Source organism: Eriocheir sinensis, chromosome 48 (assembly GCF_024679095.1).
Source record: "Eriocheir sinensis breed Jianghai 21 chromosome 48, ASM2467909v1, whole genome shotgun sequence".
NCBI lineage: Eukaryota > Metazoa > Arthropoda > Malacostraca > Decapoda > Varunidae > Eriocheir > Eriocheir sinensis.
Genome location: NC_066556.1, coordinates 10,809,354 through 10,830,836, shown reverse-complemented (window position 1 = coordinate 10,830,836; position 21,483 = coordinate 10,809,354). Strand labels below are relative to the sequence as shown.

At 44.2% G+C, this 21,483-nt stretch overlaps 1 protein-coding gene across 5 annotated transcripts in view; it reads left to right on the top strand.

Annotated features, from left to right (window-relative positions):
- LOC126981580 (uncharacterized) overlaps positions 1–21,483 on the top strand; it is a 77,577-nt gene that overhangs the window by 29,959 nt on the left and 26,135 nt on the right. For all 5 annotated transcript variants that reach the window (XM_050832990.1, XM_050832988.1, XM_050832989.1 and 2 more), the window contains 2 exons: positions 7,708–7,763; positions 11,424–11,671. In XM_050832990.1, the coding sequence (XP_050688947.1) occupies positions 7,708–7,763; positions 11,424–11,671 (304 nt within the window). The remainder of the gene's footprint in view (positions 1–7,707; positions 7,764–11,423; positions 11,672–21,483) is intronic.

Below are 21,483 nucleotides of genomic sequence, written 5' to 3'. Positions count from 1 at the left end.
TCAAACTTTCAGCAGACACATTTATCAATCACCATCAAATTTTTATATACCTATTTATAGTCCTCCTCCTCTTGCTGCTTCTCCTCCTCCTCCTCCTCCTCCTCCTCCTCCTCCTCCTTCCCTTCTGCCACCTCTCCATCCTACCCATATATCATAGCTCATCTCAATTCCCGTGTCTGTTCCCCCCATCTGTCTTTCCTTTACTGCTTCACGATATTGGTTATTGTTTTAAGAGGAGCTCATCTGATTGGTGGATTAGTTGGGCTTATGTCATACCCTCAGTCTTCTCTACTATTGCAATACGTGTAGTGGTTTACGTATTGGAGTTTGCAAGGGACGCAGGCATCTGATTGTTGGGATATTTAGGCTTATTCATTAAATCTTCAGTCTTCTCTACTACTGCTGTTTGTTTATTGATGTACCTTATGGAGTTTGCAAGGGACGGTGTTATTGATGGTTCAGTTGGGCCTATACAGCAAATCTTCAGTCTTCTTTACCATTTCATTTTGTGTATGTAGTGGTGTGCCTTATATGAGGTTTGCAAGGGACGGTACGCATCGGATTGTTGTGTTAGTTGAGCTTAAGGGGCTATTACACTGGGCAAGTTTTCCGTGTATCTTCAGTCAAACCACGATTTTCGCTAAAGTGGTTCTCAATTGTTTCTTTTTATTGTTGCTGCTGCTGATGGTGAGTAATACCGTCGTCCTTCAATGAAATCTACCGTAGCTTTGGAAGATCGTGGACACATCAGAAAACCACGGAAATATGAGAACCACGCCAGCGGAAATCGTGGTTTGACTGAAGATCCACGGAAAATCTGCCCAGTGTAATAACCCCTTAAATTACACGTTAAATTGCCAGTCTTCTTTACTGTTATATTTGTGTGGTTATGTCCTCTATGAAGTTTGTAAGGTACGGTATATAATATGTAATGCTCTTCCATGCTTTTGTAATGCTTTCTATCTTTAAACTCAACTCATGGAAACTGTCATTCGTAGCTCCATCCTGTATTAAGTTCCTGCTAAGTTTCACTCGTCGTGTTTATTCTGTCTGGCGTTTCTCTTTATATTCTCTCTACTTTCGCTTTAGAAGTTGTTTACACTTCAAATAGAACATCTGCTTGCGGTGGTGGTGACGGTGGAAATAGTGGAGATGGCGATGAGATGATGAAGGTGGTGATGCTGGTGATGATAAATGTGGTGATGGTGGCGATGGTGGTGATGGTGCTGATGGTGATGCCGCCCTTCGCTCACCTGTTGATTGTCACTCTCACCTTCGTGGCCACTTTCATTGTACCTGGCGGACGTACGACTCTCTCACACACACACACACACACACACACACACACACACACACACACAGCTGAGTATATAGAGAAACATGTTTATATCCATTATCGCGAGGCATCTCTCTCTCTCTCTCTCTCTCTCTCTCTCTCTCTCTCTCTCTCTCTCTCTCTCTCTCTCTCTCTCTCTCTCTCTCTCTCTCTCTCTCTCTCTCTCTCTCTCTCTCTTCACATATATAAATAGCGTACCAATCAGCCGTCCCAGAGTACCGTTGAATCGTATGGCGGCAAGATCACACATTTATTACCGTCCACACGTTGGTTCGTGTTATTCTGGGCTCAAAATATGATAATCAACGTGTATTCTGAAAACATGGAATCTCATATTATCGTGTCACATGCAGAATAATCAGAAAAGCATGGCGGTGAAGGAAGGAAAAGGAGATATTTAACAAAGCAGTAACAAAAGTAAAAGAAGATATAGGATAGATAGATAAATGAGCTGCAGTAGTAAAGAAAAAAAAGATGTGGGATAAATAGATAAATAAGCAGCCAAGAAGGTAAATGAAAGTAAAAGGGATGAACGAACAATATAAGAAGACATCAGAGAATAAGGAAACTTTGAAAAAAATCGAAAAAAAAAACTTGCGTCTACCCATATTTTTAGACGAATGATAAATTGATATCGGATATATAAAAAGCTATATAAGAAAAACACTCATCGATTCATACATATAACATGATAGTATATTGAAATTTGGTATATAAAAATTGTACGAAAAATAAATCGCCTACCCAGATATACAGCGAATGATAAATCGATCTCGTGTATATAAAAAAGCTATATAAGAAAAACACTCATAGATTCATACATATAACTTGATAGTATATTGAAATTTGCTATATAAAAATTGTACGAAAAATAAATCACCTACCCAGATATACAGTGGATGATGAATTAAAATTGGGTATATAAAGATATATAAAACAACAACATTCATCTTCCCTTATATGACACTTAATGACAGACTTAAGCTGAGTATATAGAATGTATAGAATATAAAAACGAGAGGAGCGCCTCCGCCCAGCCAGTGCCGCGGGTCCCAGGCACTTAGCTGAGGGGCGGCACCCAGGCACTGAAGGTCTTGGCCGCTTCCTTAGTTAGCCCTCCAAGGTTTTCCCTTCACCCTCGTCGGCGTTAGTCAGGGCTATGTGCCTTCCCGTATTCTCTCTCTCTCTCTCTCTCTCTCTCTCTCTCTCTCTCTCTCTCTCTCTCTCTCTCTCTCTCTCTCTCTCTCTCTCTCTCTCTCTCTCTCTCTCTGCGTAAAGGATAAAATTTGAATAACAGTCGCGATTCATAACTCAGGGAACCAGAAGAGAAAGGAGAAATGGTCCATGTAGATGCGGCACACACACACACACACACACACACACACACACACACACACACAAGGCCGGGGCGTGTCCAGGTGGCTAGAGAGGACAGCAGCAACAGCACCTCCACCACCACTCGTCCTCCTCCTCCTCCTCCTCCTCCTCTTCCTCCTCCTCCTTCTACTACTACTACTAATAATACTAATACTAATACTAATACTAATACTACCCTAACCACTATCACCACCGCCATCACAATCATTTACTCCTACCACCTCCATCTGCTGGCTCCCTCAGGGTCCAGCTAGCCTCTGCATGTTATCGTATCAAGCAGGGCAGCGCCGCTTCTGCCCCGCGAGTTTTTGGTCCGTCAAGCTGGTGTGCGTTACGACCACCTGCTGGGGTACGTCGAGGCCTGAAAAAAGAAAACATGTTGCTTGTATACATATATTCTTTGTGTGCTGGGCTATGAGGGGCAGTGAGGTGTAGGTTGGCCTGTGTATCAGATGTCACCTTTTTCCTCAGTCTTTACGCCTAAGCATCTACATCTGGCTCGCTATCCTCAGACGCTTCGGCCTCGCACATCAACTATTTCCAAAGCCCGAGAAGGAGATTAATCGGGGTCTCATGAGCGTTTATTTACATTCATGGTACAGAAGAAGGGTCAAACTATCACCAGGGTCATACATTTACTCCTGGGAATGCCCGGAACCCCTTCAAAAACCCTGCCAAATATGAGTGTGTAAGCGGCGAGGCGTTTGAGAATATGGTCCCTGGGCTTGTCATTGCCGGCCTTTTGCAGAATCCTTACGTTCTTAGGTTCTTACGTTCATTAAGCATCTCCATCTAAGCTTATTACTACCGGGCCCGTGCAGACTCCTTGGGCAGTATTACTAAACATTTCGTCACCCAAGTACCAATATTTGACAAGCCATTCGTAGGAGTTTTGAGCATTTCCAGGAGTAGTTTTATGACCCGTGAATCTAAAGAAACACTCATTAGAACCCGACTGATCCCCTCTTTGACCTAGAACTAGCTGATGTGAGAACCGAAAGTGTCTTATAATACCAACCCTTGTGTTCTCATATTCATACTGTACATTAAGGGTTCTGGGTGAATAGGCTCTTTGTTCTGAGATGGTTGTCAGCATACACACGTACTCGGGTATACAAAACACGCATCTACGATATGAGTGTGGGAAGTGTTCGAATATACTATGCTCACCAAGTACTCTCTCTCTCTCTCTCTCTCTCTCTCTCTCTCTCTCTCTCTCTCTCTCTCTCTCTCTCTCTCTCTCTCTCTCTCTCTCTCTCTCTCTCTCTCTCTCTCTCTCTCCTCATTTTATCATCATCATCATCATCATCACCTACTTCATCTTTTTTCTGCTTCCCCTTCTTCAGTTAAATTTAGAGTCGGTGTCTCCTCGTCTCCTCGTCCTCGTCCTCGGCATCTAGGTCATAATGCACCACACAAACCACGTGCTGGCTTTTCTTGCGTACAATACCGGCTTCACACGCAACATATGCAATCGTCTTCTTATTATGTACCAGTATTTCCTGCTTCAGTGTACTCGTCGTGTGTGCCGCAGATTCATTCAAGTTCAGGAAGCCAGTCTGGGCCTATGCATAAAAACACAACCCACGCAGACCTGTGAGGGAGGGAGGGCCCAGCCTTGAACTCTCGAGGGAAAGGAGAGAGAGTGAGAGAGGGGGAGGGGGAAGGAGGACAGGCCCGCCCGTCACCTTGATCAACTATGAAGCGAATTGAAACTCCAAGGCAACGCGTGGAAGTTAATGAATATATGAATGTAATGGAGGATGAATACAGTTTCTATTCAATTCTTAGGAACAGGAAGTTGCAGGCACTTTTTATATATATGTTTGTTTATGCCCTTGCTCCGTGTCTTGTACCGTAATAACAGCGATGATGATAAAGGTAATGACGATAATAATAATATGATGTAATGGAGCATCAAAGCAAGTCATATTCCCTCCGTAGAAACAGAAAGTAAGAGTCATCTCTTTTGTGTTTATTTATAGCCTTTGCTCAATGTCATTTACAGCAAGAATGATAATGATAATAATGATAGTAAGCCTTGGCCTCACCGCATACCTTACCATACCTCATCTGTAATAGAACTAAAAGGGAATATAATAGAAGGAGCCTTTTCCCTGCGAGAGGCTATATCGTCATGAAGCTGAGACTCGCACCTTGGCGAATAGAATAGAAGGAGCCTTTTCCCTGCGAGAGGCTATATCGTCATGAAGCTGAGACTCGCACCTTGGCAAATAGAATAGAAGAAGCCTTTTCCCTGCGAGAGGCTATATCGTCATGAAGCTGAGACTCGCACCTTGACAAACACTAGCGAACTTTACCTTCGAGGGAAGCCAAACAGCTGCCGGCCGCCGCAACACCCCCACACACGCCCTGACGTCATGCGAGGCTAGCGGCGCCACGCCCCCACCCACGCTGACCACAACACGACAAGCACAACACAATAATAGCCTACCTGAAGGAGGAGGAGGAGCAGTAGGAGCAGGAAAAGGAGGGCGGGAGTATTCGGGGACGAGTAGAAGGAGGAGGATGCAGAAGAACAAGAACAAGAAAAAAAGAAGCAGATGAAGCACCCACGCAGGCCACGACCCGACAAGCACAGCACAATAATACCTGAAAGAGGAGGAGGAGGAGGAAAAGGAGACTGGAGAATAAGAGGACGAGGAGTGGGAGGAGGATGCAGAAGTAGTAGAAGCAGAAAAGAACAAGAACAAGGAGATGATGATGATGATGATGATGATGATGATGATGATGATGACGATGATGACGAAGAAGTAAAAGAGGAAAAAGAAGATGGAGAAGAAAAAGAAAAAGAAAAAGAAGAAGAAGAGGAAGAAGAAGAAGAACAACAACAACAACAACAACAACAACAACAACAACAACAACAACGTAAAGAATAACAAGAACAAAAACAAAAGAGAAAAGGAGGAAACGGTGTAGCAGGAGTAGGAAGCGACATGTCTATCCCGAAGTCCGTGAATGTCATCGCAATTTTAATGAAGACACAGCAACACCAACGCCTAACAACACACACACGGATGTCGCAATTAACTGGAACGATCTCCGCCGTCGCCACACAATGCAAGAAAAAAAATAATAGAATGTATACCTCATTACGAGACCTCTAATTAAACCGACATTGTATTACTGTTGCGATAAATCATCTTCTCATCACACTTCATTAATTCATTCTCGTTTTCTTGGCGTGAGAGAGTCTTGTCAGGACTTGAACGCCATTAGTTATGCATTCCTGAACGCTTTACGCTTCCGAGAAAAAGAGAAGTAAAAGTTTGATGAAGATTAAGGAGAAAGATTAAGATACAAGATTATATATATATAGATAGATAGATAGATATATATATATATATATATATATATATATATATATATATATATATATATATATATATATATATATATATATATATATATATATATATATATATATATATATAGAGAGAGAGAGAGAGAGAGAGAGAGAGAGAGAGAGAGAGAATTTCCTGAACGCTTTATATGCTTCAGGAGAAAAGAGCATTAAAAGTATGTGACGATTAAAGACAAAAATAGAGGCATCATTCCTGAACGTTTTAGTTTACAGATGAAAAAGGAAGTAATAGTATGTGACGATTAAAGGGAGAAATAGGGATGGATCCTTCCTGAGCGCTTTATGCATCAGGAGATGAGACAGGTAAAAGGATGTGATAGATAATGAGAAAGATATATAGAAATGTCATTGCAGAGAGCCTTAAGCATCAGAGGAAAAGACAAGTAAAAGTATGTGATATTTTAAGATAAAGATAGATCCTTTCTGAGCGATTTAGATCTCAAAAGAAAAGTAAAGGTTTGTGACGATCAAAGCGAAAGAAAGGAACGTAAATAAAAAAAAAAAAGAAAGCCGTTGTGAAAATGTGAATTCCCTCGACCTTCATCTGCTCTTTCCTGTCGTGAGGCCGAAGCACCTGTGTAATAATAAATGTGAGGTGAGGAAGATACTGGGCTCAGCAGTGGTCAGGCCAGTTGGGGAGGAAGGTGGGGGCGCGGCGGGGCGGGGCGGGGCTGGCGGGGGAGGCTTGAGCTGGGCACGCAGACGGAGGGATGGAAAACAGGTCCCGAGCTGGGGGTTGGGGGAGGAGGACAAAAGAGAAGGCGTGCAGGATGTTCGAAAGTCCACATACCTGAGACTTGAAACTTTTGTACCACCCCTGCTCTCTCTCTCTCTCTCTCTCTCTCTCTCTCTCTCTCTCTCTCTCTCTCTCTCTCTCTCTCTCTCGGTAACACTTTTCTTTCTCTTAATTTTCTTGTATTCCTGCGAGATAATCCCTTTGTGCCGTCCCTGCTTTCTCTTCACGTTTCTGTCCGGGCTTTCAATGATTTCGTTAACACTTTCCACTTTTTTTCTTGTATTCATGCGAGCTAATACCTTCATGCCGTCTCTGCTTTCTCTTCACGTTTCTTTCAGTGATTTCAGTGGTATATTAAACATTTTCATCTTATTTCGTCTCATACTATGGTGAATATTCGACAGTCCACCTTCCTGCGAGATCAGTTCAGTTGAGTACAGTTCGGAGGGATTGCCTTGTAGCACCCCTCCTCTTGGTCTTCTGATGGATGACTGATACGGATGGTCTTGTGACGGTTAGGGAGATAATACCTTTGTCACCGTCCCTGCATTATCTCCACGTTTCTTTCAGGGATTCCAATAACATCTTTTAACACTTTCCTCTTAATTATTTTGTTTTCCTAAGACCTAATACCTTCGTACCGTTCCTGCTTCTTTCAGTGATTCCCTATGCTACTTTTAACATTTTTCTTTTACAACACGAGTCTTAAATGGTGAGGATGTTAGCAAATTCACATTATAATACTTCTTAATACCTTCCCTGCTTTTCCTACATTTCTCTAACGATTTCCTATAATACCTGACATTTTTTTCTTCCTTTCCACGTAGTCTCTTGCATGTTGTGTAATGGTTTGTATCTTTTATTCACCGGCAGGTCGATTCTCGTCCTCAGGGGGATGTGAGCACCACCCTCTCCTCTATCAGTAACAGGTGAGTGACCCTTTCAACTGCTCCCCACCCCCCCGGGTGAACCCAAGGTGTGTGTGTGTGTGTGTGTGTGTGTGTGTGTGTGTGTGTGTGTGTGTGTGTGTGTGTGTGTGTGTGTGTGTGTGTGTGTGTGTGTGTGTGTGTGTGATGTTCTTAATCATGGTTATTTTTTAAAATTGAGCCGAGTTCTGATGTCCCGTATCTTAGCTCAGCTTCATCATGCAAATTATAAACCTTGGGGATAATATTTACTGCTGTGTGTGTGTGTGTGTGTGTGTGTGTGTGTGTGTGTGTGTGTGTGTGTGTGTGTGTGTGTGTGTGTGTGTGAGAGAGAGACTGGCCATAGTCCATCTTTTATGTGGGTATAAATTCCTGTTTGGGTGTATACCTCCTCCTTTTTCTTATGATGATGATTATTATTTTTTTCTCTGCCTGTTGGTGTAGATACGATTCTTGTGTAGGCTATAACTTGCGTGGGTACAACCTATCCGACGAGATATAGGAGTAAAAAAAGGAACGAAAAAGAAAGAAAAAAATGAAAGACGTGAATCAATAGAACCGGAATGCAGACGAAATTTCGAAGAAGAAATAAGTGTGCTAGTTAATACATAATTCACCTCACTGAATTAGTAATATGACAGACTTACTGACACACACACACACACACACACACACACACACACACACACACACACACACACACACACACACACACACACACACACACAAACACACACACATCCTGTTCGTGGTGGTAAACAAACAAGTTCTAATAATCTGGAATAATGATTCATTTCTCCACCACATAAATATTACTCCAAATTCTCATATAAATCACAATAACCTTAAGAGCAAGGTCACTCAGGTATTGACGCTTCTATGCATCTATATATGGTGTGTAGTGTGAAAATATGGCTCCATCCCACATACCTGCCGCCTTCAGCTAGTGACAAGGACACAAGAGGATAGGAGAGATATAAGGAGTCTGCAGGAGGCAAGTCAGCCTTCGCTATGCATCTCCTGAAAATTGTTCCATTAACCATCTGTCATATCCGTCCACGATCAATTTTACCTTTCTCTGGAGCTTTCAACGGTATTTCCCTGGCCTCTTTGTAAACACATTCTCCAAAATCCTTGTACGTTGTAACATTACCGTCGGTCAGTTTTTTCACATAAATGCTTAATCATTCACCTTTGTCTTAGAACACATACACACGGCCCAGGTGTAATGACCCGAAGCAGATACTCCCAAGATAGTAGAGAATATATAAAGAATATTTTAAACAATTCAGCGGTGGATGGAGAGGTGGAGAGGCGGGTGGAGAGATAAGAAAAGGAAAATGTGAGGACCTCAACGTGAAGCTACTTAGATTTGAGGATTATGTTCGGCCTATGAACACCTGCAGGCATGAAACAGCTGAAAAGTAATGTAAAACAAGTCGAGGGTCTATGGGTTTGAGGTGGAGAGAAAAGGTGGAAAGGATACGATGGAAAGAGCAAGTGCAGAGACCAGTACACGAGATTTCCTATACAGATCAGAGGATTATGCATTACCTAGGAACATATACAGGCAAAAAATGGTCCAAAATAGTGTGAAAAGTAAAAAAGAAAAAAGAAAAAAAGACGGGTTTAAGGTGAAAGAGGGGGGTGGTGCATCATGGAAAATACGAAGAACCACGAAACTATCTAGATTTGATGAGTATGCCATAAATAGAAACATACAGGGAAAAAATTGGCCGAAAAAAGAGCTCAGGCAAGTCAAAAGTGGCGGGTCATGGGTGGAGGGGGAAGGTGGAGCATCGTGAACAGGGAAAATTTGAAGACCCATACACGAAAGTACCAAGATATGATGACTGCGCCATAAATAAGGACAAATATAAGGGAAAAACGTCCCCAAGTAGGTAGAGGCAAGTCAAAAGAGGCGGGCCTGGGTGCCGCCGGGAGGGGGCAGCACCGGCGGCCGATCGATGGTGGTCTTGTTGACATCCCGGGGGCTCCACACGTGCTGCATTTTCCCGCCCCTGCAGCCACTCCCTCACCTCCTGGGGCGTCCGCCGTGCCTGACAGGTGAGTGTGACGCCGCGGTGCAGGCGTGGGCGCCGTGGCCGTGGGGGGAAGGGTTGGAGAGAGGGTGAAGGTGTCCGCCCAGCCTCCGTCCCGCCGCCCCTTCCGCGCCCTCCCGGAAATGACATTTACGCGTTTCACCAAGTCTCGGGAAGGCAGTCACGTCGCGGGGAGTGTCTTGGCTACTGTTTCCATGGTCTCTGTGGCTCTGCGAACGTAGGTCCTGGCTGTCACCCGCCCCAGGTGTGTTGGTGGGCGGCTGTGGTGGTGACGGTGTGAGCAACAAGTTGTTTAGCATGACAGATAACGGTACAGCTGGTGCCCCCGTGGCCCAGGCCATTGCCGCGGCTGCCTGCATGGCCCCTAAGTGCTGGCTGTGTCTCGGGCCCGGGGGCGGCGTGCCCCCTCAAGATTACCTTGGCAGTGGGGTCAAGGGCCTTTACTCCTGACTCCTGAGAAATTCATTAAAACTGGAATTTTGATTTTTCCTCTTATTGGACTAAGATGTGCTACTCATCTCTTAACATACTGATGAAACAAAGAATTACATCTTCTCTTCATTAATTTCAGTACATTATAATAGCCTTACCATTTGCATACAACCTATCAAAACAATTTGAAAATAATTAGTTACTAAATATGTTTTAGGTATTTAACTTAGTGACAGTCTTAATTACAGCTTTGGGAAAGCCTGTGATTGCATATACTTATTTTTAAACTGAAAATGCTTTGCTATATTTAGTACTGCAAGAACAAAATTAATGAGGGAAACATATTTGTATGTACAAACTTACAAGACTTCATATTGTTGAGGTGAAAGTTATTACTGTAGTGGGCTGTCTCTTTTCAGCTTATCTAAAAAAATATTTTACCAGGTCTATAGTTAATTTTAACCAGAGCAAAAGATCACAAAATAAATTATGATATTATTAATAAAAAGGCTGCCTTAACCAGTAATGATAATATAATGATAATCATGCATATATACATATACTCTGTTCATTCTCCTAAGATGATGTCGCTGGCCCAAGTCCCTCATTTAAGTAGCTACCAGTTAAATTTTGCAGTACATCACAGTATTATTCATTAAATCACATTACATTACTAAGACTTGCAGTTGTTGTGCAGGTTGGGATTCAGTCATAGTAATGGGTTCTTTTTCGTTACATATAAAAAGGGATTACAATTTTTCTTCAGTAATTGTGTTGGAATGAACCGGCATTTTTTGTCTCATTACACTATAAAATCTAGTTTTTCTCGTGTAAGTGAACAGAGTATACAGGTTGAACCTCAAACTCTTTAGTAGGAGCACTTTTAATAAGATGCCAGAACAAAATAATTCTGTATACTTCATCTTGATCTTGATCTTGATAATGAATGTGCAGAGCTCCTGTACAGGTGCTTAACATGCATATTTTATCTTTTAATTGACTAACCTTTGGGGCTAAGGCATTCTAGTAACTCAGACCAGGCATGGTCCCAGACTTGTACTAATGGGGTTCAACCTGATAGATAACCGGTGTTTAGCAATATGAGGTGGTGGGAGGCTTGGCAGAGGCTGAGGCTACTTATATACTAACTTAACCTAACCCCTGACAGCACCCGGCCCACAGTCACAGTCCAGCGACCTCACACACTTAACTTGCCCACCCGCGCCCACACCAGAGTGGGGTGGACGGCTGACCCAGGGCTGCCACCCCACCCACCACCCCCATCGCCACTCCCGCTCTCATCACTCCCACCTCAAATGTCCCAGTCACTCCACACACAGACCACCTCCGTCGATAGTATAGGCTCCTGCTCTCTTGACGTCAATGCCACAGGCACCACCTCACCTGCCACGATGGGTGAGTATGTTCCGTGGCTTCTTGCACTCTCTGCTTGGTCTTATATATGTTAGCCAATGCACATCATACATTCCACCCACCTCATACATTATCCACATGCATACTTGTAGCCTTTTAGTCAAAAACTCACTGTTAAACTTAAATGTTGAGATCTTCTTCAGGCACTTTTTGTTTTCTGTAATTTTTTTGACTGTCCTTTAAGACATTTTGCAATAAAATGAAAACCTCTAGTAATAATAATTTCAATATAATAATTAGGATAATAGTCAGACATCCATACATAATGCATGACTGTTCATCATATTTCAAATAAAAATGATAACCCTGATGCCAGAATCATAACATGTAGCTGATGAAAAGTGATGAGTAACATATAGGCCTACTCTAATGCCTGAAATGTGGTAAACTTCCTGGTTCAAAATGCATCCCCAACATTATCACTGGGGCATTCTTATATGTGTATGTGTGGCTTTAAATGTCTTGCCTGTAGTAATTGTATTTGTTGTAGTTGATAAAGAAATAATAAAGCTGCATGACAATGTCTCTGAGTTCTTCTGTAACCATGACATGCCTGTTTTGTATGCCTGTGGGAAGGTGCTTCCATAAACTGCTTCCTCTCCCCTTTCCCCCTTGTGATTAAGTAGATTAGTCTGCTCCTTCCATTCCCCTCCCCTTCTGTTGCATGTGATTGCTTCTTGTTTGGTGGAGGTTGTCTTTAATTATTAATCATACTGGCAGAGAGGAACCGGATGCAGCCAACAAAATAACTTGACTGTCTGTCAGATGGTCAATGGCAGGCAGTGGCTGTGTTGTTTGGCATGAGTGACGAGGGATTAGTCAACAGTTTATTTATTACAGTGAATTACTTGTTCTCGTGCCTCAACTGTCACAAAATGTTTACAATTTCACTTACGCAAAGAGTATGAATAAATTCTTTCAAGACACTGAAATATATTTTCACACATTAAACAAGAGATTCAAATAAACATTCGTTATGTTGATATTTTACACAGGAAACTGAATTAGTCAAATCAAAGATTAGTCAGGTGACGTCCAACAATTCTGATAGTGTGTGTGTGTGTGTGTGTGTGTGTGTTTGTCGCTCCGTGTCTCGCCGGCCCCAGCGTGACGGGCGGCAGCATCCCGTCGTCTCGTCTGCGGTGCGCCGCGTCTCACCTTGACAACATCCGCCGCCACACCCGCGCCGCGATAAGGCGTGAAAACCTGCGCCACACTCTTGTTTACGTCCTGTGTCGACAAGCATTGTTGTGAAAGCTTTTACCCCGTGAACTTGACTCGTTATCAAAAGGGAAAGCTGGAGAATACGACTTATGTATACTGAATAGGAACCTGTGTGTACTAGGGCGTCAAATCCTTTATCACGTGAATTTACGGTCTGTGGAGAACCTCAATGAATTGTTTTTTGTCTTTATCTTCGTAAACTTAATATAATCACAAGGAAAATCATGACAGTTGGGCGTGAAAATAATAATGAGGGAGTAATCTCATGAAGGAAGTAATTTATTTCAAGACAAGTGAGAGAAAAACGGAAATACAGCCTAAAATTACACTTAAATATATAACGGGCGTCTCTCTCTCTCTCTCTCTCTCTCTCTCTCTCTCTCTCTCTCTCTCTCTCTCTCGCGCACAAAAAAGCACTAAAAGTAATGATAACAAAGACGAGTGCCCACTTGATACCCTAAATCACTATAAACAAACAAACGAACAATTGCGCTGGAGAGAGAAATAAAAGTTGCGCATCGCTTTTAAGCATTACTTAAACGTAAAAAAAAACTAGGTGGCCAGCAAGCACTCGGCACAATGTCCCGTACAGTGAGGAAGGCATCAGAATAATTTATAGTAAGATGAGTAAGCGACCGTGAGAGAGAGAGAGAGAGAGAGAGAGAACATCACCACCCAATGTGTTGTGTGTGTGTGTGTGTGTAGGTCACGGTCTTCACGTCACGCCGATGATGAGATGGTCGACGTGGGAACGGTACGGATGAGGCTGTTTGTCTGTTTACACTGATGACGCACTGGTGACGCCTAACGGTGGTGATGCCCGTGTGTGTGTGTGTGTGTGTAGAGGAGGGGAGGGGAGAGCCAATATAGGGAGGTGGACGTGCGTGTGTAAAGTCTCCCCCCTCCCCTCTCTCTCTCTCTCTCTCTCTCTCTCTCTCTCTCTCTCTCTCTCTCTCTCTCTCTCTCTCTCTCTCTCTCTCTCTCTTACGTAGTGTTTTCGCCTTCTTTCGTTATATGGTAAAGGTCGTAGGCTTATCAGCGTTACCATTGCCATTGTTTGTTTGTTGCTGTGTGTCTGTTTGTTGTGGTCAGAGGCTGATAGAGATTCTGTCATGACAAAATCTTCCTTATTTGTCGTGTGTTTGTGTGTGTGTGTGTGTGTGTGTGTGTGTGTGTGTGTGTGCAAAGTAAACACGTCAAGAGCTTAACACCGATAGCAGAAAAAAATATTCCCTCACCTTGCTGCGTCCACACAGAGAACAGATTTATTTTTATTCTTTTAGAATTGATGTCAGAAAAAAGGGACAGTTTATCTCCGGAGGTGTCTTCGTATGGTTGGCTCACGTTACTGTATTTCGGAATAAAATTTGTAGGGAAATACTTAGGCGGGGTTCCCACTATTCCGTTTTGACGGATCCATCGACGTTAATGACGTCAAAATAACGTCAGCGAAACAGCGGCCGCTCGGCACGGATGGTCCACTCTCTCAGTCCATCGCTCATCATTTGTTGACAAACATATGAACAGCATTAACCACGACTTCTTGTATATGCTATTTTGTAGCTAAGTACTTCTCTTTTATATTTTCATGATATGTAGAATATTTAACATCACTGGACTGGCACCACCACCCCAACCTCGGATCCAAAAGTTAACATAGTTCATCTCTGGACGGGCTCCGCGCGGGGCCCGAGTTTCGTTGATGGCGTCACTGTTGGTCGACGGATCCGTGAAAACGGAATAGTGGGAACCCCGCCTTAGTGTAACTTGCTATAATTATTGATCTGAACACCAATTATAAGTAGAAAGCTGAGGTCTGGAGTGCGAACTCACAACCTGGGGAACGCTGCGTCACCTGCCCACTTGAAGAAAATTATGGCAAGATTTATCAGTGTACGTACGCCCCTAAAGTAAATACATATAGTTTGACAGAATGTGAGGCTCAGTGCTTGTTGCTGAATGGAATATGTACAGTACGGTAGGCAAGATTTAGTCACGCGAAATAGTAGTTCAATTAACCATAGGAACGGTAGTAATGTATCCCCGTTGGGAGGTGATTAGCTTTGATGATGTTACTGTTGTTGTCTTAAGATACAGAAGAAAGATTAAGAACAATAAAAAAATCCTACCAGAAGAAAACAAGCTCCCCACATATTCAGCCTAGAGATGTGACTGTGTAGTTGTAGGTGATGATCTCGCAAGGAGGTGATAAGTGTCGATGATATTACTGTTTTAAGATGCGAATTACAGATCATGGACAATAAATTAATCCCCCGCAAGGAAAACAAGATGCTTCCCCCAAGACGGAACAGATTTAGCTCTAGATACAGAAGAAGGACCAAGGGCTATAAAAAATAATCCTCACATAAAAAAACAGATGCCCAGGTAAAAGACAACAAACAATTTTTTAGCTCTAGATACAGACGACAGATAAAGCGGTATAAGGAAAAACTCACGAATAAAAAAAAAAAGATGTTCCGCCCAAGAGAGATCGTACAAATTTAGCTCTAAAGGTACCGTTGTTGTTGTTGTTGATGGCGTTGTAGTTTGATGTCATTATGTTGTTATTGTCGGCCATTAGAGGTGAGAGAGAGAGAGAGAGAGAGCAGTGTAGAGTGACTGTGGTTTTCATTCTATACTCACTACACTCGCCACTCCTTCAACTTATTCTTAGAAACGAGAAAAGCAAGACTGTGGATCGAGTAACCTTGTGTGTGTGTGAGTGTGTGTGAGTCATGAGTGCCATTAGTGATTACCTCATGACTCACCTCCAGGCATTAATTTGAGGGGATTAGGTAAAGTGCGCGGGAGTGTGATGCCAGACGAGGAGGAGGGATGAAGGGGAGGGGTTGGAGATAAGAAGAAGGGAAAGGGAATGAGATAGAGGAGGTGAGAAGGAGTGGAAGAGGAGGGATGAAGTGGAAGGGAAAGGAGAGGAGAGAGGAAGGGGATAGGGAAGAGGAGAAACGGGAAGGGGAAGAGGAGGAGGGGAGAGGAAGGGGAGGATAAGAGTTGAAGGAGAAGGACAGAAGAGGAAGGAGAAAGAAAAGGGAGAGAGAAAGGTGAAGGGTAGAAAGGGAGAGGAAGAGTTGGTGGAAGGGAGGGGGAGGTGAAGGGATGTGGTGATGGAGGAGAGGGTGTGGATGGGGAAGAGATGATAAAGATGAGAGAGAGAGAGAGAGAGAGAGAGAGAGAACTTTTTATCTTTTCTTGGTCCTCCTTTTCCCCTTTTATTGCCATTCGTCTTTCCCCTTCATTGCTTCCCTCCCTCCCTCCCCCTTCCTTCCTTTTTGTCCTTCCCTCATTCCCTTTTTCTTTATTTTTTTACTCAGTTTCTTTCCTTCCTACCTACATTCCTTCCTTACATCGTTTCTTTACTTTCTTCTTTATTATCTTCTTCCTTTCTTCTTTACACACATTATGTAACTAAAAGAAAACTTGCATGAAACCAGAGGCGAATTGCATCGTGGTAAGAGGAGGAGGAGGAGGAGGAGAAGGAAGACAGGGGATACCACCAACATTGCCTCCTCTTCCTCTTACGCTACACAGCTGTAAGAGGAGAGGGATTTGTGCGGTGGAAAGAAGGAAGTGGAAGGAAGAAGAGGAATGGAGGCGGTTGTGGTGGTGGTGGTGGTGGTGGTATTTCCCAAGTCTGAGTGATTCCCATTCCGTCACTGTTGACAGGAATGACGTATGCGGCCAGCGCGTTAGTCACCACACACACACACACACACGCACACACACACACACCGCTCACATCATCACCACCAGTACCATCCTACACGTATCCAACTACAAGCTATTCTCTCCCACACACACTCCCCCTTCCTCCTCCTCCTACGCTCTCTCTCTCTCTCTCTCTCTCTCTCTCTCTCTCTCTCTCTCTCTCTCTCTCTCTCTCTCTCTCTCTCTCATACTCCTACTCTCTCTCCCACTCACACACACTCCTTTTTCCATGTCCTTCCCGTGTCTGACAAAGGTTAACCAATATAGGAAATGTGTGAAGTTACCATATCGTACATACTCTCTCTCTCTCTCTCTCTCTCTCTCTCTCTCTCTCTCTCTCTCTCTCTCTCTCTCTCTCTCTCTCTCTCAGTGGTCAGTATTGTACCCGCACGTAAGGAAAAGTCTTCAGGGATAGGAACGTGAGCGAGAATACAAGTCGATGGTTTACAGAAGCCTTGAGGAAGACGAAGGATAATTCTCTCTCTCTCTCTCTCTCTCTCTCTCTCTCTCTCTCTCTCTCTCTCTCTCTCTCTCTCTCTCTCTCTCTCTCTCTCTCTCTCTCGGTGTGTTTGTGTGTGTTCAGGGTTAGGTCGCCGTCAGTCTGGCCATCCTCGCGTCTGTTGGTTCAGGGTCGTGTAAGGTTAGGCAGGACCCTGGGCAGGACATCCTTGGGAATCCTGGCACGGTGCCACGCCCCTCACCCAGCTGGCCACGCCCCTGTCCTCCTCTCCTCCACCCCCACAGCTATATCGATCACCCCAGCTGCCTCAGTGGCCCCTCCGTCTCCCCTCCTCCTCCCTCCCCTCGTCCCAGAGTGCCCCGCCCACTTCTACACGTGCTTTCCTCCCCTCTCCTCCCCCTCCTCTAGTTTGATTCCGTGTTTTGTTTACATGTTGGGTTATACCGTGTTGGTGTTGGTGATTCTTAGCAAACGAGGATTAGTTTAAGAGTTGCATGAAGCCCACATTACAGGGACCAACGGAATTACTGACAGGCTGCTTTCCCCCACCCATTATCTTGTTTGTGTAGATGTTCAAGGTTTAGGGTTGTCTCAGGTGTGAGGTGACGTGTGTTAGTGTCGCCTTGAAACGTTTCCTCCCTGGGATGGACTGACTCTCGGACTGGACTGACTGCTCTCTCCTTCCTGACTCTCCTTGGGGGTCGCGCCTTCTCTCCCTTGCCTGCTGCTGCTGCTGGCCGCCTCCAGCCAACAAAATAAACGAACCAGCAACTCTACGAGAAGAAAGTTGACGTCCACTCCAGGAATTAAAGGGCCAAGATGGGGCTTTAAAAACTGATGTGGACGGATCAAAACACTCTTATTGCCCCCAGATCAACATGCTTTAGCTTATCACCTGTTCGTTTATTGCCTCTACCTGGGTGGGTCCTCGAAGGGAGTGGGTGACGTGGGTGAGGCTGTACTGGCAACCCTCTGACGGTAGGTAAACTAATCGTGAATCCCGGGACAATGGGGGCTCAGTCATCCCTGGACCGTAGTGAGAGGAGGTTGTGTCGCTCGTTTCTCCGGCTGCCCTGAACCAAGGGAGGCGTGTGTGTGATAAGGTGATTATTGTGGCTGAGTCTGGACGTGTCTGGGGTGTTGTCTCCACGCATTAAGACGTGTTTTGGATGCTGTGAGTGTGCTGATGTTAGTGTTGTGTTGCTGGGACCTGGGCCTCGTGGTGGACAGTGCTTGGGTCAGTCTCGAAGAGCGGGTCTCACTGGGGTCTGGGGGCTAGCCAGTTACTACTCTCCTGCCCTCCCTTGCCGTCCCTCCCTCCCTCCCGTGTCCCAACCACAGCAAGCTGTTAACCCCTGCCCATCCCTGGCTCTGGTGATGTGTTTGGATTACTGTGTTGCCCCCGCACTAGGATAACTTAGCGATGCGTGTGTAGGAAGTGGTCAAGGTCTCACATGGCTTCCTCCTGCTGCTCGTCTTCCTCCTCCTCCCCCACCTCCTCTTCTTCCTCACTTCTCAGGAGAATCGGAAGTGGGTGATGAAGAGGAGGGTAAGAGGGAGGGAGGGAGGGAATGATTTTTTTTATTTTTTTTAGTCCTTTTAACGTTTTGTGTGTGTGTGTGTGTGTGTGTGTGTGTGTGTGTGTGTGTGTGTCAGCGCGCCGTTATATATTTGTTTTACAGGACTGAATGAAGCTCGTGGTGTGTGTGTGTGTGTGTGTGTGTGCCGTTGGCCATTCACGCTCGGCATGTGGTCGTGCAGAAGGAAGCGGGAGAGTGGGAAAGAAAAATAATGAGGAAATGGAGGAGTAGGAGGAGGAGGAGGCCCTTGAAGGAGTGGCACTGATAGTATTAGTGGTAGTTTTGGTTTTGGTGGTGGTAGTGGGAGTGGTGGTGGTGATGGGAATAGTAGTCATGGTAATAGTAGTAGTTGTAGCTGAAGGGCGTGGTGGTGGTGGTCACGGTGGTGGTGGTGGTGGTGGTAGGGGTGACGTGAAGAACTGAAGAAGGAACGAAGGAAGGAAGAAGAATGACAGACGTAACATAAAGACTGAATTAGTATTATTAGGCAACGTAAGACTTTTAATAATACTCTCTGATCCCTCAATGGTGTAAAATCTGAAGACTAGAAACAACAGTGATAAAAGATAAGGCGAAGGAATGAAAAAAAAAAAAACGCTAGGAAAAGGATTAAGTTAAGGAAGTGGATAAGAGATGTAGAGAAAAAGTTGAGGTGGATAAAAGGAGGAAGCGGTGGAGATAGAAGGAGGAAGAAGGAGAGATAGAAGATGAAAGAGCAAGGAAAATGATGGAGCAAGTTAAGGATATGAATAAAAAATGTTAAGAAGAAAACTGAGGTGAAGATAGAAGGAGGAAGAGGTGGAGATTGAAGGAGGAAGTAGAGATAGAAAGAGGAAGAGGTAGAGATAGAAAATGGAAGAGGTTGAGACATGGAGAGTTGAGAAGTAAGAATAGGAGGGGGAGAAGGAGATAGAAGAGGGATAGATAGGGATGGAAAAGGGGGGGGAAGAGATGGAAAAGGGAGAGGTAGGAATGGAAGGAGAGAAGGCAGAGATGGAATTGAGGATATAGGTAATGAAGAAGAGGCGGAGGAAAAAAAAGAGAAGATGAAGAAGGAGGAAAAGGTTGATAAAAAAATAATAGAGGGAGGGATGGGAGGTAGAAAAAGAAGAGGTGGAGATGGAGAGGGAAGGAAGGGAGGAGAGAAGTGGAGATACAGGTAATAAAGAGGAGGTGGAGGGAGGAAAAAACAGAAGATGGAGAGAGGAAGTGGTTTGTGTGTTCCGCCACTTAGCTACCTCCAGGTCAGTTAGTCTGGCACACACACACACACACACACACACACACACACACACACACACACAGTCAGTCATTCTCCATTTTTTCTCTCTTCTCTCCGTCTGTTTCCTCCCCTTCACACCTGGCTGCCTCTTCCTCCACTTTACCTCTCCACTTCCTCCTCATCTGCTTGTTTTTCCTCCATACCTCCCTCTCTTTCCTCCTCTTCTTTCTTACCTGGTTTCTTTCCTCCTCCTCCTCCGTATTATCTGTCTCCCATTTTACTCTCTCACCTTGGGTTCTCGTTTCCTCCCTTTCTCTCCCTTCTCTCCATTCCTTGCCCTCCCTTCCCTCCATCCAGTCATCCCTATCTCCTTTCCCACCCTCCTTTCCTCCCTTCTTATGGATTTCCTTCCTGTGACCCTGCTCATCTTCTCTCCCTCCCTCTCTCTTTCCCTCCCTCCCTCCCTCCCTCCTTTCTTCCCTTCCTCCCTCCGCTCTTCCCCTTTTCTATTAGCTTCTTACCCATCTTTATTACACACCTATACCTCATGTAAGCTTCCTCCTCCTCCTCCTCCTCCTCCTCCTCCTCATTTCTTCTTGCTCCTTCATCGATAGAGACACGGACGTAGGTATAAGAAAGTACATACAACGTTCAGACCAGGAAAATGAATTGGAAGGATAAAGAAACGTATTACGAGTGTTATATTTTATAGTTGACGAATGAGGGATTTAAAGAGACAGACAGACGGACACAAGACACGAACGCAACTGTAATGCAAAAAGTATATAATTACGAAGTTGAAAGAGTTGAAGGTAGGTGGAAAAATAAATTAATATGCATAAAACTAGGAAGTGTAGGAGTTGAAAAAAGGGATAAGAAAGTGTGATTTAGGAGACAGGCACGCGGACGCAAGACACGGACTCAACTATAAAGAAAAAAATGTAATTGTGAAGCTGGACGAAAGGAAGGAAGATGGAAAAAAAACCCTAATATATGTAATACGAGTAAGTGAAATTGTTGAATAAATGGATAAAAGACACAGACAGACACACGCACGCGAGACACGAACGCAACTGTAATGCAAAAAGTAATTATGAAGTTTGGGGAAAGAGAAGGAATTTGGAAAGTAAACAAAACAAAAAAAGTAAAAAGAGTAAGCGTGATTGTATGAAAAAGGGATAAGAAAGTGCGATTTAGGAGACAGACAGACGGACGCAACTGTAATAATAAAAAAGGTATTATGAAGTTGGGAAGGAAGGTGGAAAAAAAATAAACTAATATACGTAATGAGAATAAGTGTTAAAAATAGTCCATGGATAAAGGAATAAAAGACAGACAGACACACGCACGCAAGACACGGAAGCAACTGTAATGCAAAAAAGCAATTATGAAGTTTGGCGAAGGGGAGAAAGGTGGAAAAATAAACTAATCTACGTAATACGAGTAAGTGGAACAGGGGAGGTGGTGGGAGGGGGGAGTGAAACAAGGAGTGCTTCTGGGTGAGTGAAATGAACTGAATAGAAACCTCCTCCCCCCCCCCACCCATACACACACACACACACACACACACACACACACACAC